A 20,302-nucleotide genomic window follows, 5' to 3' on the forward strand; every position below is an offset into this window, starting at 1 on the left:
CTATCATCAATTTGTTGCTCGACGGCAGAAACTCGCTCTTCTATATGTTCTTTTACAGAAGAAACTCTTTCTTCTATTTCTTCTTTCACCGAAGAAACTCTTTCTTCAATTTGAACTTTTACGGAAGAAACTTTTCCTTCAATATGCCCAACTTTATTTTCAACCACATCTATTCTGCCTTCCATAGCATCGAATTTGGTTTCTATTATGCAGGCAATTTCTCTTTTCATTTCGTATTGACTTTCTTCAATCTTTACTTGTACGGATTTTATTTCTTCTTTAACGGATTCCTTAATAACTTTTATTTCGTCTTTAAACGTTAATTGACCAGCTTCCAACTTTTTCTGACCAGCTTCCATCTTTTCCTGACCAGATTTCATTTCATCTTTCATTTCTTCTTTAAATGCAGCAAAGGCTGATATCAGCTGTCTTAACTGCTCTTCCATCGCTCTTGTAAATGGCATTCAAATCCCACTTCCGACACCAAAAATTGTTGCGTGCGCACGGGTTCGTTATGAAATGAATGCACAAGTCCGATGCAAAATGAACAAAAATTTATTATGATCACAACAAAAATGCTTAAATCTTCTCAAATTATCATACAGTATTACAATATCTCACAGTAGTTATCTTTTAACTACTCAAATGTCCAATAGAACGTAATTCAAAACAGCTAAAGAAAGCTATCCGCGAATTCGCTACAATCAACAAGAGCAGTTTTCTAAACAACAACAAACTAAGCAACTACTACAAACTGAGATGTTTTCTTCCTTTTATAACATTTAAAAATCACGCGCTAGAATTTTCCAGTACTTTTTCGAAATGAAAAAGAGTTATTTATTTATTTAATGCACGCGCTCTTGTATTTTCAATTTTCCGGCTTAGCTTTCTTTTAATATTCGTCACGCGCTGCACTGCACGAGAAATAAAACGATTTAATTTATAATTGAACTAACATTAGCTTTTTAAATACCAAATTCATAACAATATTCATCAACCTCACCATGAAATATGCTAGCTGGCCATACATTATGCCAAGCATTTTTTAAAGTATCTAGAGACACATCCTCCCACGATCTTGCAATCTGCTGTACATTATTGGCTATATGTCATGAGACTGGTGATGAGAGACAAATTGTTCTGCTAAGTTTTGTATTGCTTCTGTCGCCCACTGAGACAATTAAGCCTGATTGTATTAGCTTGATTATTTATTATACTTACATCCATTTCATGCACATGCTTAAGGCTTATCTGAAACCTGAATAAATAAATTCCCACATATATTTAAAGCTTAAGAATGGCCAGCGGTAGCTATCTTATTGCCTGATGCAGTCTCTGCGGAGCTACCAAGTGCCTCCCTAAATTCTGCCGGCAGTGTGCCTATACAAGCTCTGGCATCGGTTCTGGGTTTATATGAAAAAACAAATCAGTTATTCTTAATTCAGAACACTAAATGTAATCCTTTGGCCTGTGAGCATCATTAACAAAATCTATTTTTAGCATATGGAAATTTTTCCTCGTCAATATTTGTTACCGTATTTCACTTAAATCGGTAATCATTGCCAAGCATACTAATGTAAACATGAAAGGTTACCACACTCTTTGTACTAATATAAAAATTACTTATGTAAAAAATTGTTTTGACATCACTGCATGAGTCATTACTGAAGTTGTGATGTGGAGTTGTGTCATTACTGAAGTTGTGATAAATATGCAGTGATACAGTAAATAATGATTTGCCAGGTTGGCGTCAGAGGTATAAAATATTAGCAGGTGTAAAATCAGGGATGTTTCTATGTCGAATGTTTCAATTTAAGATGTATGCCAAGGAGATATGCAGCTACGGAGCCAAATTATTGATCACACAAATTTATGCTAAATTATTATTTCTTCAATAAATCAATCTTCTTAGTACCAAAGGGAAATTAAGAATTGAAACTCTCCATGTTTTGTCTACGGGGAAAAATATCAAAGTGCATGCGTAAAGCATTCATAATTTTTTTAAAAAAGATTGAAGGCGGTTTTGAGGTCCGTATTTTAGATCATTCCGGATCTTGGACTTTGTACTGTATTATCAATTTGGATTGTTAGTCCAGATATAAAATTCAAGAACTGGAAGAAGCTGTATTAATACCCAAAATGGTTAATCATACAAATGACATTGTTGATCCCAGTACTGACGTACCTACACAAAATGTAGAAAGAATGGGGAGCTCCACAAGATGACATAACAAGAAACATCGGGACACAGCCTGTCACCACCTGGAATTGTATTTAGTGGTATTTAAATGACATCAAGACCAGACTGCTAAAGGAAACAGTTGCTTTGAACCTATTCTGAAAGTGATTGCTACCATATTTTCCACCACAGCAAAAACAAGAATCCATATGTAACCAGATTTATTAATTGTCTTTTAAATTAAAGATATAGTTGAAATGTAATATATATATAAAAGCTTAATATTTATTTGTTTACTTTAGTAATAATTTCTTTCAATGTAACTTGTGTTTAAGGTGTTTTTTTTTTTTTTTTTTTAATACTTCCTCTTTAATTCTATAGACAGACATAATTTCTTGTTTTGTTACAAAGTTCCCATTGTTCAAGTCCTGTATTTGCTGTGTTGAGAATTCCAACTAACTTATCAATTGAAATTTTTTAATTTTTAATAACCTCTTTCTCATTTTCTTCTATCGGTAGCAGTATTTTCTAGCTTTAGAACCATACTACAAATTTCACCGTTCGTTAATTGATTCATGATAGGAGTATTGTCATTGCAATGAAAAACTTCTGTTCCATAGAAATCCACTAATTGAAAAATTTCATCATTATTTGCATTATCCCAAAACCTTCAAATTTGCAGCTATTACCTTCATCATCCCCACTGTGAAATACTGTAGCTGGCCATAAATTATGCCAAGCATTTTTTAAAGTATCTGAAGACACATCGTATTGCGATCTTGCAATGCTCCATGCAGCAGATTTTATGTTAAAATATTTGAAAAATTCTTGAATAGTCTTGCCATTAGCAAAGAAATTTAACGTGGATTTTAAAAATGCTACTTTATATCTGCATTTCAACGTGCACATTATTCAAATATCCATAGGCTGAATTATGGATGTACATTTTGGAGGAAGGAATGAGACGAGTACATTATCTTTCATTAAACTTTAAGTGAAATATGAGCCGAACATTTAGCTACAATCAGGAAATTTTTGCGTCATCTGGTAAACTAACCAAATTCAAATTTGTCTGAGCCTCGGGTATGAAATGATTTTCAAACCAATCATGCATTAACGCTTGTGTCATCCATGCTCTTTTATTTGCATGATATATAGTAGGAAAATCTTTACTCCTTTAAATGCTCGAGATCATGTATTTTTTTCCAGTTACAAAATGTTTACACTTGTGTGTTCCTGCGGCATTTGCGTATGCTAAAATTATTAGTCTCACTTTGGAATAACTGATGCCATTTGAAGCCCTTTCTGTAGAGGTTGCCAAGGTATTTCGTGGTACATATTTCCAGAAAAGACCAGTTTTATCAGTACTGTAGATAACTTTTCACTGTTAATGAGTTCAATGAATTTATCTGCAGATAGTTCAGCAGCTTTCTTGCCTGAAATTTTTTATACTATGGCGATTTTTAAATTTGAGTATGTGCACTCAGTTTTTAAGCTCATTTCTTAATGAAATATTTTGCTTTGAGCCATTAGCATTGGACCCGTCAATGGTATGCCCTCTATGCAACACTGTCTGACCCATTCAATTATCACTTTGTCATAATTGCCACTTTTAGCATAACCAATAATTTTTCTGTTATTCATTGCGTGTGGGGTGGGGTGTCGGAATCTACAAAAAAATTCAAAAAGTTTTTTTTCTGTTTTCTTATGTCGTATACAGTTAGCTTTTTAATGTCATACTCTTTGCATAATTTTGAGACGGGTGTAACCTTTATCCATTTTTTTCTGTAATTCCACTTTTTATTTAATGGATATCAAAACATGCTTTCACTTTGTAGATCCTGTTGCAGCTCCAGAATTAGAAACTTGTTTTGACATAATCGAAACTTCAAACTTTAATTTTCATAAAATTACTGTGTTAATAACCGTTTGTAAGAAAATAATAAGCTGGATCAAATCGGAAAGTTAAGGAATAGCACAGTGTGCTAAATTAACTGAAATTCCTTGGAATCAGTAAATCAGTAATAATTTTCCACTATACATTATTGGCTATGTATCCTGAACTTGGCGAGGAAAGAGAAGTTGTTCTGCTAAATTTTGTCTTGTTTCTATTGTGCACTGAGACAATTAAGTCTGAGTAGATATTTTAACCCTTGATGTAGTCTCTGCAGGTCCTAAATTCCGATACCAAGCTCTTCTCTAAGTTCTAAAATTTTGAGTCTACTGGATTCTAAACATTTTGTCATCCCTTAATTTTGTTGCTCGATGCTTCTTTAAATTCCAAAAATTTTATTTTTCCTAAATTCTGCCACCTGGTGCGGCCATACGAGGTCTGGTGCTGGTTCTGGGTTTACGTGTATAATAAATCAGTTATTCTTGATTCAGCTATTGCTAAATATAATCTTTTGGCCCATGAGTATCATTAACAAAATCTATTTTTAACATATTGAAAGAAATTTTTGTTAAATTTTTCCTCGTCAACATTTCTTAACAAATTTAACTTAAATGTGTAATCATCGCCAAGCATAATGTCAACATACTCTTTGTTATTCAATTACTAAAATTAAAAAAAAATTGTTTAGTCATTGGTGCATGCATCATTACTTAAATGTATTGATAAGCATATGGTAATGAAAGCAAAATATAATAAATAATGATTCTCCAGGTTGATGTCACGGATATAAAATATTAGTAGATGTAAAGTCAGCGATGTTTTTATGTAGAATGTTTCAGTTTGAGATGTATGCCAAGCAGATATGCAGCTACGGAGCCAAATTATTGATCACATAAATTTATGCTAAAATGATTGTTTCTTCAATAACGAGGTATTTTATTTAGTGCCAAAGTGAAATTAAGAATTGGGACTCTCCACATGTTTTATTATTGGGGGAAAAATCAAAATAAGTAGTTTAAAAAAAAGGGGGTTATTGGTGTCTTTGAGATCCGGATATTGGACATCCGGATCTCAGACTATATAACTTTTTACAATAAAAGTAATTTTATGTTTTCTTTTTCATCTCACGAGTAGCTAGTGGCATTATTATGAATAAGAAGAAAGATTGATTGTTGATCGTGTAGTTTTTCCTTTAGCATTTTCAAGTCCTTTTCTGTTGAAGAGATTTTTTTTAATTAATATGATTTATGTTATTTGTCTATTGCCAAATGATGAAAAATCGTAATTAACTTCATCCAAGATGAAGATTTCATCTTTATTGGAAGACTTTGTTCCAAAAACTGCATTGTGAAACAGTATTTTGTTGCTACTGGAGCAATGAAAAGATCATGTTACAAGAAGAAATGCTTACTGGTCAGATTCTGATTTGAATGTGGACTCATTTATTTTGTGATTGATGTTTAATTTATTTACTTTTGATATTAAGAGCTTATGTTAGTGGAACTCTGCCAGTGCAGTTATTGACTGGCATAATTACATGTTTTTTAATTTTTTAATTCTTTATTTATTTATTTATTTATTTTGAATTTAGTAAAATAGCCATTCTTGAAGCTGTATGTATTAATAGGGCTGCCATTCCTATCTCTGTTTAGCTTCTGTGACAACATATGATGCCAAATGCACCCTGTTAGCTAAAACTGTAAATATACACACACACTAGCATGTGTAGAAAATGTTGGTCCACTCTCAGTGAACAATTAAGAAGTGCTTTACCACTTTACCATAAAATGTGAATTATATTTGTGCCATTATAGTTATCAATATTGTGGTACTTATGTATTATCGCAACTACCTTAGTAGAAGTTGCCAAATTTTTAGAATGTGCCCAAATCTGGCAACCATGTTCAAAACTATTTGTCAAATATCTGTGCTCATAAGAATCCTTCAATTGAGCAACATCTCCATTTTCATAAGCGTTCTTCTTGTATTAAAAGTTCTAATGTTTTTTATAAAAAAATTGTGATACTTTTTGCCTTAAACTCATTTTTAAAATATACACTTGTGGAATTTACCAGCAACAAAAGAAACTGCAATAAGATTTTTACAGGAGTACAGTATCTTGTCACAAAATCTCTGCAGGGAAAAATTGCTTTTTATCTGTTGTTAGTGCTAGCAATAAAAGAAACTGTGGTAAAATTTCTGCAGAAGTACAGTATCTTGTGAAATCTCTATAGGTAAAAACTGATTTCAATCTGTGGTAAAAGCAGTCACCACATCTTTCACCAGAACAAAAGAAATAAAAACCAGCTTTTAAGTAGATTTATTATTTGATTTTCAAGATAAGTACTTGAATAGAATGTAAATGTAATAATAATTATGTATATAATAAATAAAATTTTGTAATTGCATTGAATGATGTATCATCATAATTTTCGATCTGTAAAAAATCACCAAATTGCACCAAGGTGGCTGCATTAATAAGTAAATACCAAAACTATTGTATTAGTATTTATGTTTGTTTTAAAAAGGATGTTGAATCATAATTACCCAGGAAGGTGTAACTTCCAGTTACTGAAAATTTGATTATCAAAATTCCTATGCATCTATGTGTATTGAATTATAAATTTTATTTTTTGGCCATGTAAAAGTGCTTAACAAAGATTATTTTTACGTGTTTTCATAGCATTGCATTCTGTTGATTTTTTACTGAAAATAGCCTCAAAATAATTTACAATTTAGTAACTATGGGCAGATTAACAGTCAGAATTTCTCGTGCATATTATATTTATTTATTTCTCTTTCACTTATTGTGATAATTTTTATTTTTCTCCCCAGTATGGTGGCCAAAAATACGAGGATGTTCAATTTACATCTGTGAATTGTACTGTCCTCTCTGATATTGAATGCTATGGGCCGAAGATCTTTCTTAGGGATGGATTTCCTTGTCTGAAGTATGATGCTTTCTTGATTTCTCAGATATGTAGTGCATTTATTTTACATAGCTATAAATTTTTTCCTGAAATCTTATACAGTACAAAGTCTGTAATCCGGACTCGTCGGGACTTCGGAGATTCCGGATTAGGAGTTTTTCTGGATTATAGATCATCAATTTAAATCTGGTAAGATGGCATGCAGAAATTATGAAATTAAAAGTATGAAACCGTAATGTATGAAAGAAAGAGCAATTATGATCTAAAGGGTATCAAATTTTACAAAAAAAAAAAAAAAAAAAAAAGCTTAATATTTATTTGTTTACTTTATTAAACATTTCTTTCAATGTAAGTTAAGTTGCTTCGTTTTATGTGCTAATACTTTCTCTTTAATTGTATAAACAGACATAATTTCTTGTTCAGTTACAAAGTTCCACTGTTCAAGTCCTGTAACTGCTGTGTCGAGAATACTGACTAACATGTCAATCGAAATTTTTTCGTTTTCGATAACCTCTCTGTCACTTTCTCACTATCGGAAGCAGTATTTTCTGGATCTAGAACCATAATACAGATTTTGCCGTCCGTTAATTGATTGATGATTGGGGCATTGTCGTCACAATGAAAAACTGTTATATTATCTTCATTTATTACCACTTCTCTACATTTCTTTACAAAATCCAAAAAGTGGAAAATTTCACCTTTAGTTTGCGATGTCCAAAAGCCTTCAAATTCGTGGCTATCATCGTCGTCCTCACCATGAAATATGGTAGCTGGCCATAAATTATGCCAAGCATTTTTAACATATCTGGAGACGCATCCTCCCACGATTTTGTGATCCTCCACACAGCAGATTTTATGCTAAAAAATTTCAAAAAGTCTTGAATAGTCTTGCCATTGTTCAAGAAATTTAACATAGATTTTAAAAATGCTACTTTATATTTGCGTTTCAGTGCGTGCACTATTCCCATATCCATAGGCTGAATGATATATGTATAGTTTGGAGGGAAGAATAAAATGAGTTCATTATCTTTCACTAAAACTTTAAGTGAAGTATGCACTGAACGGTTGTCAACAATCAGGACTATTTTTGAGTCATCAGGTAAACCAACAGAATTCAAATGTCACCGAACCTCGGGTATAAAATGATTTTCAAACCGATCATTCATCACCGCTTGTGTCATCCATGCTCTTTTATTTGTGTGATATATAACGGGAAAAATCATTACTCCTTTAAATGCTCGAGGTCATGCATGTTTTCCGATTACAAAAAGTTTGCACTTGTGCATTCCTGCAGCATTTGTGCACGCTGAAATTTTTAGTCTCACTTTGGAATCTTTGACACCAGTTGGAGCCTTTTCTGAAGAGGTTGCCAATGTATTTCATGGTACATATTGCCAGAAAAGACCAGTTTCATCAGTGTTGTAAATTTGTTCTGGAGATAATTGTTTACTAGTAATGAGTTCAATGAATTCATCTGCAAATTGTTCAGCAGCTTCAATATCAGCTAAAGCTTTTTCACCTGAAATTTTTAATTGTCTTATACCATGGTGATTTTTAAATTTGGTTAACCAACCTGTCGAATATGTGCACTCAGTGTTTAAGTTCATTTCTTCATGAAATATTTTGGCTTGAGCCATTAGCATTAGACCCATCAATGGCATGCCCTCACTGCAACACTGTCTGACCCATTCAATTATCACTTTGTCATAATTGCCACTTTTAGCATAACCAATAATTTTTCTGTTATTCATTGCATGTGGGGTGTCAGAATCTACAAAAAAATTCAAAAAGTTCTTTTTTCTTTTTGCTTATGTCATATACAGTTGACTTTCCAGTGTCATACTCCTCGCATAATTTTGAGACTGATATGCTTTTATCCATTTTTTGCAGCAATTCCGCTTTTTGTTTGATGGACATCGAAACATGCTTTTGCTTCATAGATCCTTTGACAGCTCTAGAATTGAAAACTCTTTTTGACATAATCGAAATTCAAGCTTAATTTTTATAAAATTGCTCTAACAGTCTGCAAAAAATAATAAGCCAGATCCAATTAGAAGATTAAGGAACAGTGCAATCTGCAACATTAACTGAAATGCCTTAGAATCAGTAAAGATAATTTTAGCCTAGCTTATACTGTCCGTTATACATTAAACGTGAATTCGTAAAGCATACGAAAAAAAGTTTGTGGCTTTGAAGTCTGGATTATGGATCATTCCAGATAATAGATGTCCTAATTATGGACTTTGTACTGTATAATCTAATTTGTAAGACAAAATCTTACTACTTTACTTTAATGACACTGGGGAACAGGAGTTTTGTTCTCTTAGATCTGTCACTTATTTTTGATTAACTTATGACCTCTGAATCCAAACATAACCTCAGTTTTTGTTTGGTGTATCTATATTTTAAGCTACAGTAGCACTTTTTCTCAAAAGTCGTACAATATAGGCATATAAAGGAAAATAAAGGGAAAACTTGCCAAATATACTATTAATGAAGAATAGTGTTATTGATACAAAGGTACATTATACTATTCTATATATAGTTACTGCAAGTTAAATTTTGTTTATACAAATAGTAAAGTTTTTTACCAAATGGTAAACATACATATTAAGGTAAAAATTGGTACTTATGCCTTTTTCGGGAGTGTGTAATCTGTATACATTTTCACTTCATGCTCCAGCAACAGTCAGGCTTCATAGGTATATCTGATCTGCTTTTGTTCCGTGCCCCCATGGCCTTCAAATTTTCATGGAATCACTCACATTGCTCATCACTGACTATATCAAGACTTTTTGGAAAATTAGATATCAAGATGGCTATGTAAAAAATGCAATTTGATGCTCATATTGCAGCAAAGCATTTTGAAGCTTTCCAAAAGTTGCTGGACAATTTCAATGTAATTCAAATAAGTTTTTTGATAGTGTTTTTGAAATCCAACCAAGCATTCTGTTAAAGTTCTGTCATTGTTCTGATGAAATATTCATCTTTAAGGAGCTTCTGAATCTTTGGACCATCAAATACACTTGCCTTTATCTTTCCAGATGATATGAATGGCTGAAATAAGATACTTAAAAAGAGTCTCCTGCAATTGGCAGAGCTTTCACAAATTGCTTTATAAGACACATTTTTATATGCAGAAGTACAAATATAATGTTCTTTCTGTCGACAAATGGCAGATGTTTGGATCATTAGGTTTCATGCCAGATCTTGGTGGCCAGTGCGACTGCAACCAATACTTCTAATGAGATCTGCTGTCCCACATATGCAAAAAACAGCCATACTTATACAGTCAAAAGTCATTAATCCAGACTCATCGGGACTTCGGCGATTCCGGATTATCGATTTTTCCGGATTATAGATCATCAGTTTAAATCTGGTAAGATGGCATGCAGAAATTATAAAATTAAAAATATGAAACCATAATTTATGAAATAAAGAACAATTATGATTTAAAGGGTATCAAAATTTACAAAAAAAGAAAAAAAAAAGCTTAATATTTATTTGTTTACTTTATTATTAAACATTTCTTTCAATGTAAGTTGTTTCGTTTTTATGTGATAATACATTCTCTTTAATTCTATAAACAGACATAATTTCTTGTTCAGTTACAAAGTTCCACTGTTCAAGTCCTATAATTGCTGTGTCGAGAATACCGACTAATTTGTCAATCGAAATTTTTTCGTTTTCAATAACCTCTGTCACTTTCTTCGCTATCGGAAGTGAATTATAAATGACGAGGAATTTGATTTAAATCATATCAAAGACGGAGTACATCGAGATGAAATAATACATTTAGTAAGGAATTATAAGCCAAATAAAATAAAAACATCTGCCCTGAAGATAAGGATAGTGCTGACAGATCAACTTCCAATTCATTGCAAGCCGCGGCGTTAAAGATAAGCAAAGTTTAGATAAACAAAGGATATGCCTTTATCCATTTTTTGCAACAATTCCACTTTTTGTTTGATGGACATCGGAACATGCTTTTGCTTTCTAGATCCTTTGATAGCTCCAGAATTGGAAATTCTTTTTGACATAATCGAAAGTTCAAGCTTACTTTTATAAAATTGCTCTAACAGTCTGCAAAAAATAATAAGCCGGATCCAATTAGAAGATTAAGGAACAGCGCAATCTGCAACATTAACTGAATTAGATAATTTTAGCTTAGCTTATACCGTCCATTATACATTAAACGCGCATTCGTAAACATATTTTGCACACGCGCACAAGCCCATTCGCAGCCATAAAGGATATGCGCAGAAAGTTTGTAGCTTTGAGGTCCGGATTATGGGTGTCCGAATTAACGACTTTTGACTGTATTTTTCTGGCCAAGGAGGAAGCAAATCATTTAATGGAAATTAATTTGGGTCAACACAGATGATCCATTGCATGTGATATTATAACAAATGAATATCTCCTTTTATGTTTTCATATTCTTCATAAAAAAAACTTGAACGGCCTATTGAGATTGCACCAAATAAATTTCCATTGAGGAGGCGATCATACTTCAGGCTCTGCTCTGAGCTATCGATGAACAGTCTCCATTGAATTACATTATAGACTGAATGGAATTTCCAATGCTTCCATTAAACCTTGTATGGTTTGGCAATACACAAATCCATCATCACTTTAAAAGTCTTACAGAAATGCACTTTCTCTTGGTCAAAAGTAGGATACCTTAGCTCCTTTTTCAAGCAAGTTTTCTTGTACAATCTTGAAGCTAACAGTTCTAAAACTTTTTTGGACAGTCTTAAATCTCATGCCAAATCACTAAGCTCATGCTGGTCAAACCTTTACGAATGGAATCATTTTCAGTTTCAAAATATTTATTATTTCAATATCATATTCACCAGAAATGTAATACTGTATTTCCAAAGCAGGTAATTTTTTGAAAACTGCCAGTGGTCATATAGCTGATGCTAAATGAGGATACTCTATTTTACATTTGTTTCTCTTGTTATATCCTGACATTTTCACTATGTAAAAGTAACAATCACTTGTGTGATCTTTGGGCACTCATCAAATCATAGCTATACCAAATGGAAATGTTAGAGTCCTTCATCCACCTCCATAAACTCTCAACTGCACACTTACACTGCTTCTGTAATTTATGAAAGGTCCATGATTTATTGAAGGTTTGCCTGACAAATGTTCTAATGTTTGTGCTGTGGAAGTAAAAAGCAGTGTCATTTAAGAATATAATAAAATTGAGTAATAAAATCTTCCTTGCTAGGTTAAAGCATAACAATAAGCCAGTTTCCTTACTTATTTTTTTATATAAGAGCTGCATCATCAAGCATAAATGAGCCTGCCAATCTTTTTTTTTTTTTTTAAATTATTCAAATTTAAGAGATATCAGTGCTGAAGATATATTAAAATTCTGATAATCTGTTTAAGAGAAATTGTTTTTTCATGATGATTTTTCTTTCAAAAAATCTCTTGACATTTGCAACTGATGTGGTCACAGTGATGCTTGGCTGAAACAAAAAACATATTGACACTACTTAAATTTCAGTTTTGTAAAATTTTGCTTTGGCATTGTGCTAATCACAGATTATAGTTTTTTACATTAAATGTAATAGACTTCACAAATAAACCACATTTAATGCATATTGATAAATTATGCATACTATATCATCAGTCTTCTAAAAATACAAGAACATTAAAATTCCATTTGAAAAACCTCAGCAGTGAAATTTTTAAAAATGTGAGAATTGTAGATGCTAGAGTTGCTTCCATCTGGCAGAATTTTGAAGCTTTAATTGCCCATTTGAAGTGCTTAAGTTGAGGAGAACAGAGACAGAAGGTGAGAGAAACTTGTACAAAGGTCTACAATGAAAAATTATGACTATCATTATCATTTTAGATTGTGCTTTGATATGTGATTTCATCAAGAATTAAGCTAAATATAGTATAGAATTGCGAACCTGTAATATAACACATTTATTTATTTTTGATTAATGAGATACAGTCTGATAAATTCAGAGGTCACGTTATGTATATGTAGCTAATGTAAGCAAACAAGCTAGTTGCTTCTTCTGCTGGGCGAGATTTGTTGAAAATTCAAAATCGAGTTCTTTTTTAATCATTTATTAAATTTTTATTTCAGCTTTTATCATTATTTCATCTATTAATTAACTCTTCTTTCATTTGTTTATAATAATTTTGATGATTTGCTATATTTTATTACTACCATTTTCATATAACTTATTGTTTGCTGTTTTATCATTTCTGTTAACATTTATGTACAAATTCTTTCCTTAATTTGACAGTTAATTCTTTTATCATTATTCTATTATACTTTTATTATTCTGATTTTGATTTGTAGATTTCTGTATACTTTTTCAGTTTCTGAGTGCTGGCAATGCCCATTGCTTGCTGTGTATACATTTGTTCAAATAACAGTATTAACTCTCTGAGGAGCACAGGATTGGGATCTATCATGAATACCCATGTTTAAACATCGTTTATTAGCTAAATTTGTATAATTACTTATTTTAGTCTGTGTTTTCATAAAATTGCATTCATTAAGATGACATTTACATTATTAAAGAAAGTAAGAAAACAAAATATCTTAAATTATAAGCTAATATGTGACAAGTGATAAAAAATCTAGTGACTGGATAAAGTTGGTTATGCTGCTCAGAGACTTGATAATAAATGTAAAGAAAATAAGATTTTGTTTCAGATGTTTCCTAAAGATGAAGATTTGCATAAAGAGGGGACTATAAAAATAAAAAGAGAAAACTTTAATCCAACCCTTTGAAGAAGAATGTTGCATCTAACAGCTATTCAGAATTTTTAAGTGGCAATTAATTTTATTAGCCTTAAAATTATAACAGTAAATTAAAAAAAGGTTTTGAATATGATAAATTCAAATTTCCTTAAGACCACTTTTTGGAACATTGTAAATACAGCTGGTTATGTGAATTGTAAATACAGCAACTTATGTGAGGTTAGCAGTGTCAGTATTCTATGCCATTCAAAATTCGTGTATAACTTTATAGTCCTTAAAACTTAATTTTTAATAACTCTTAATCTACAAATAGCATGAATACATACCACATCTTTTGTGTACTATAAATGTCAAAAAGAAAACTTTTCAAAGATTTGCACAACTGAGTTTACTGCAGTAGTAGCCATGAAATTAATAATTTTCATAATAGTATATTTTCTTGTTTTTTATAACAGTAAATGATAAAATAAGTTACTATCTATATACATTCTATATGTTCAAAATATATTTTAAACTATTTTCTCCTTTTATAAGCCACACAGTTTGTAGATTTTTTTTATTTTAAAAATTATATAGCTTGAAAATATTTCCAAGTAAATGATTTACATATGAAAAAAAGTGTAATTCTAATACATAGAGTCAATTTACTATATCTCAAACTAAACGACGATTTTCAGAGACTAAATATAGTACCTAAAAAAATGCCCTAAATACTTACTAATTAAATTCACCTCGTCATAAGATTTTTTTCATTAGGAAATCTGTTGAATAACTTGCAGTCATTAATCTATTTTATGTTCATTTTTACTTTTTAATAGATATTCCGGGCACTATTTCCTTACGACCTTGTTATACTCAGTTCTTTTGGGCTTTCTTGGAATGGATAGATTTTGTTTAGGGCATACAGGAACAGCTGTAGGAAAACTCCTTACTCTGGGAGGAGTTGGTATTTGGTGGATTGTCGATGTGGTTCTTCTTGTTACAGGGAACTTGACTCCTGAGGATGGAAGCAACTGGGTACCATATGCTTAATATTTTCAATTGGTATAATTTTTAAAAATGGAGATGTATATGTATATCAAATAATTTTGTAAATATGTATGTAATAAAGTATTTATTTTATATATCTAATTACCTTTTTGTTTACTTTTAATCAGATTTAAAATTAAAACGAAAAGAAAGTCTGAATGCTTTCAATTTTATATTTTGCTTAATGGGCGGGGTCCCCCCCCTTTACAGACACATGCTTGTTTTGAGAGCATTTGGACTAAAAATATTTACAAATAAGCATATCTTTAGAATTTCCAATAGACAGTCTCGTGCACTGGAGATAAAAATATTTTATTCCTTACAATGTGGCACTGCTCGCTTTAGAATTGCTGAATTTTTTAATCAAAATTTCATTTTACAAAATATGAAATAGGCAATAAAACAAATTCTGTCTTCCAGGTGCTCATGTTTAGGTGGATGACTATGTTATTCAGAATTTGATGATTCTAGGTACTGTTGTTTTTTCACAGTGCAAGAGTGTGTGTAGGATTATGGCAAAGCCTCGTAGGCTATCTGCCTAAGAGAAGGAATACCTTCATGGAGGACTTTCTAAGGGAAACTGCCTCGTATACACGTTACACATTGGGAAAACCACAAAAACACGCTTGCAGCCAGCCCGCTCGCAGGATTCGAACTTCGGACCGAACTACCAGTGTTCAGCGACTTTACTGCTCAGCCGCTGGTGGGCGCCACAGTGCAAGAAACATGCATACATTCATGCAGATTCTTTATTATTTAGTTTCTTTAAACATAATTCAGGATGATAATATTTGGTGGTAGCAATCTGGAAGCATCGTATTTAAATGATTCAATGCAAAATGCCATTTTGAGACTAAAAGCACTTCTGGGCTAACACCCTCTTTGGACTATGTGTGATAACACTATTTCATATGAATTAGTTACATATTTTATTGTGAGCCAAATTTCTTAGCTATAGAGAATTCTGTGTCTGAATTTTACAATATAGCTATACAAACACAAAAGCTTGTTCTTTTATTGTTATTATATAAATTAGCATTATACCTATTCTTCTGTTGGGAAACAGACTATTTCCAAATACAGTGTGGGGTAAACATATTGAAGTAGCAAATAAATAAAAAGAAAAAGTAATTAGATACAGAAAGGTGACATCAGGCTGTTTCAATTAAACCCACTTAATTGGTGAAGTTTCAAACGCTTGGGTGTGTTAATTCGTAGTTCAATAAAGATTTTAGAAAATTGCCTGATCAATACCTTTTTATCATTATTCTTTCAAAAAGGGAAAATTTTTCTTATGAATTATAATATGCCGAAATTTCAAGTCACTGTAAGTGATTTAAAAGAATTTATTAATTTGGAAAAGTTAATAAATTATATCACAGATTCAGAATGTGCTCTGTTTAAAAAGTTGTTTTCTGTTTAAAGGGGCACAGTACCTTTGCGTTAACCGAAATAACGTTAAACACGACTAAACGCTACCTTCTGATACACAAATAATATCATAATAATTTCTATTTTTTGCTTATAGATGTGAAACACGCACCTTTTTCAACATTGTGTTCAAAAATAAAAACTTTCACTTCAATAATAATTTTCAAATTGTTGATTTAAAATACTCATGATTAACAGATAAATAAAAATCAACAAGTACGGTGCGCATCATAAATTTTAAAAAAATGTGATGTGTACACCACATGACTTCCTTGTACGGAATATTAAATTATACGCATTTTTCTTGCATTTCATTTAAACTTATTGGATTGAATTAAATCTACTTCGCCAACAGCGCATAAATCACAATAGAATAAATGCATTCTTTAAAATTCACTCTAGTATTTGTTTACCATAGCGACACTCTGGCGCTAGATTCACTTAAAAATTATTACAGTCAAAAGTCGTTAATTCGGACACCCATAATCCGGAATGATCTATAATCCGGACCTCAAAGCTACAAATTTTCTGCGCATGCGTCGCGTTCACGCATGCGCACAGGCGTTTACGAGAGCGCGTAAGACCCTTACGGCTGCGAATATGTTTGTGCGCATGCGCGTTTAATGTGTAACGGAGTTATACGCTAAGCTAAAGTTATCTAATTCAGTTAATGTTGCTGATTGCGTTGTTCCTTAATCTTCGAATTGGATCCGGCTTATTATTTTTTGCACTGTTAGAGCAATTTTATAAAAGTAAGCTTGAACTTTCGATTATATCAAATAGAATTTCCGATATATATTTACTACAAAGCGAAAGTATGTTTTGAAATCCGAAATCTGTTTATCGATTTCACGCTGCTCTGCGGCAGAGGGGGGGGCAGAAACGTCATTATTAGATTATGATAGATTAGAAAGATTATGTCAAATAGAATTTCCGATATATATTTACTAATATGTAATTTGTATCTACAAAGCGAAAGTATGTTTTGAAATCCGAAATCTGTTTATCAAATTCACGCCGCGGATTGGAAGTTGATCTGTCAGCACTATCCTTATCTTCAGGGCAGATGTTTTTATTTTATTTGGTTTATAATTCCGTACTAAGTGTAGTATTTCATCTCGATATACTCCGTCTTTGATATGATTTAAATCAAGTTCCTCGTCATTATAATTCGCTTCCGATAGTGAAGAAAGTGACCCAGAGGTTATTGAAAACGAAAACATTTCGATTGACAAATTAGTCGGTATTCTCAACACAGCAATTATAGGACTTGAACAGCGGAACTTTGTAACTAAACAAGAAATTATGTCTGTTTAATAGAATTAAAGAGAAAGTATTATCACATGAAACGAAGCAACTTACATTGAAGGAAATGTTTAATAAAGTAAACAAATAAATATTAAGCTTTTTCTTTTTGTAAATTTTGATACCCTTTAGATCATAATTGTTCTTTATTTCATAAATTACGGTTTCATATTTTTAATTTTGTAATTTCTGCATGCCATCTAACGAGATTTAAACTGATGATCTATAATCCGGAAAAATCGATAATCCGGAATCGCCGAAGTCCCGACGAGTCCGGATTAACGACTTTTGACTGTACTGTAAATAAATTTGTATTACTGTCAGTTTGCGCGCAGTGCTTCAGTACAAATTTTAAATTTTCAGAAAATACAGTTAGTTTTTTCTTTATAAAACAAATTCTTATACACTATTAAGTAAAATAAATCAAGAAAGATAATCATCTATGTATTAGACGACACACTGAAAATTTCATATATGTATGACAAAAACAATTTGACTTATTAAAACTCGAAAATCAGCTAAAATTCTCACTTTTTGTGTTGTGCAAAAGTTATGACTCCCCTTCAGTATTATATTTTGTTCATATTATAACTCATAATGCACAAAATTTATATCATTTAAAGAATAGAATTATCTAATCGTTGCCACATGTTCTATTCAAATACTATAATAAAGCTAGAATGATGTATAAAAGAAATTAAGCAAACAAAACAAAAAAGAAACAGTTTTTCACAGACGATTGAGTATTTCTCATTTAATTAGTTCAGTTCTCACTTCGCGAGAAGGCAAAAATACATAAAAACTCAAAATATCTATATTAAAAATTAAGAAGTAAATCTTAAACACTTATTTCCTCGAAAAAATTCCAGAAAGAATTAAGCATGATTTAATTGGCAATAATAAATGAACGCGTTATCTTTGTTGTTGCGAAGCTAAGTTTCTCTAGACTGGCAACAAATCCACTAGTCTCTGTTTCAAATGTAAACATCAATGGCCGCCATTAAAAAAAGGCTTAGTGACAACTTTAAAATTGTTGATAATTCTAAAAATATTGCACACAGATTTACTAAAGGCATAGAAACCTTAACCGGAAGATAAAAACAACATAATACAATCATTTTTAAAGCAAGAAATGTACAATTTACAAACATATAAGAGTAAAGAAACTGAGATCACTGAGCCGGGTAACAGAGTGGATTATATATAAATATATTTATATACGTTTGGTGCGGCCGATTGCAACCAAAATACGAGGTGCACATCTACATGTTATAGCAGTCCTATATACAAAATTTCAACGTTCTGAGGCTACTCGTTTTTTAGTTATGCGAGATACGTACTTACGCACGCACGTACAGCTCAAAAAAAAAAAAAAAAAAAAGGGACAGTGCTATATCTCCCGTTCTACTGGGCCGATTGACAAAATTCAAACTGCGTTTTTCATGTCTCGAAAGCGCGACTTAGGATATATATTAGATTTATATATATCACTATTCTAACATAGGTATTTTGACACAAAATCGGACTTTTTCTGAAATAACATACCAATTTTTTTCCATATTTCGATTCTACGGCTCAAATTATGCCAGAATACCAAGTTTTGTAAAAATCCTACGAGTAGTTTTTAAAATATTAGCTCTCAAAATTTTAGCTCCTCAATGTTAATTGAATTTGGCAAATATTTATTAATATCTCTTTTTTTACTAAACTTTTTTTATTTTTTCTCTCACATTTCGAAATTTAGGTTCATTACAAATAAAATTTACCCATTTTTTGTGTTTTATTTTTTAAATTTCTATTTTTAAATAATTTTTATAATTTTTTCGAAACAATTTTGAATTATAACCTATAAAATTTTAGCATCATCTTAAAGTAGGTGTATTTCAAAGCATACCTGCAAAAAATTAGACTTTTTTATTCAAAATTTTCAAAGATATACACGAATTTACATATTTTCGCGTTTTGAAATTTGGCACCTTTTTTTTGAGCGATAATAACGCCAAATGTGGTCTATGGATTTTTGTTACACTAAATTGCCACAGCTATTTTTAACCTTAAATTTCAAATAAAATTTTACGGAGAATTAATTATATGAAATTTTTTCCCACAATAAGGCGTAATAAATATTTATTAATACTATATGAAAATCTATTTTTTAAATTATAGATGATATTATTCAAATTTTTAACAATTTTTTTAAATTTCTCTCTTTTTTCCTTTTTTAAAAAAATAAGAGTACGTTTTTCTAAGAGTAAATTTTTACCTTCGGCGTTTTATCGTCTGCTACTTTACTTCGTTTAAATCGAATTGTCTAAAACTGAGAATTTTCGTTTAATGTTTATTTGAATTTAATGAAAATATTTTATGACATTAACTGCATAATTTATTTTTAAACAAACTGTTGCTTTTGAAGTGGCTTGAAAGAGCGGCAGATACTATCATCCATATTTTTAAAGCATAGTATATTTTTATAGAAATATAAGATTTTGAATAATCATTTTTATAAAAGTCAAATTATGATATAAACATACAACCCTGTAGAGACTGAATTAATGGAAGTTCAATGGTTATGTAGAAATGATCTGCAGCTACTTAATGGCTGGATAAGTCAGCAGATTCTGTGGACAAGCAAGAATAATTATATAAACGACACCCAACATTCTGTATTTTTGTATTTAATGTAAATTTAATCTGTAAAAATGTATTTTTGTGCGTAGCTTATTTTCATTATATCCTTAAAATTCTAATTTAGAATGTAATTGTCAAGAACTGAATCCTAATCATCAGTAATATAA

The 20,302-nt window shown here is 31.2% G+C and overlaps 1 protein-coding gene across 1 annotated transcript in view; it reads left to right on the forward strand.

The window, feature by feature from the left end:
• Nucleotides 1–14,873, forward strand: part of amrt (TM2 domain-containing protein 2 amaretto) — a 30,911-nt gene extending 16,038 nt beyond the window's left edge. The window contains exons 3-4 of the mRNA XM_085813247.1: nt 6,909–7,024; nt 14,561–14,873. Of these exons, the coding sequence (XP_085669373.1) occupies nt 6,909–7,024; nt 14,561–14,774 (330 nt within the window). The 3' untranslated portion in view covers nt 14,775–14,873. The remainder of the gene's footprint in view (nt 1–6,908; nt 7,025–14,560) is intronic.
• The last annotated feature ends 5,429 nt before the right edge of the window (nt 14,874–20,302 follow it).

Source organism: Stegodyphus dumicola, chromosome 3 (assembly GCF_044657685.1).
Source record: "Stegodyphus dumicola isolate Sdum_Otavi_A_Nest chromosome 3, ASM4465768v1".
Taxonomy (NCBI): domain Eukaryota; kingdom Metazoa; phylum Arthropoda; class Arachnida; order Araneae; family Eresidae; genus Stegodyphus; species Stegodyphus dumicola.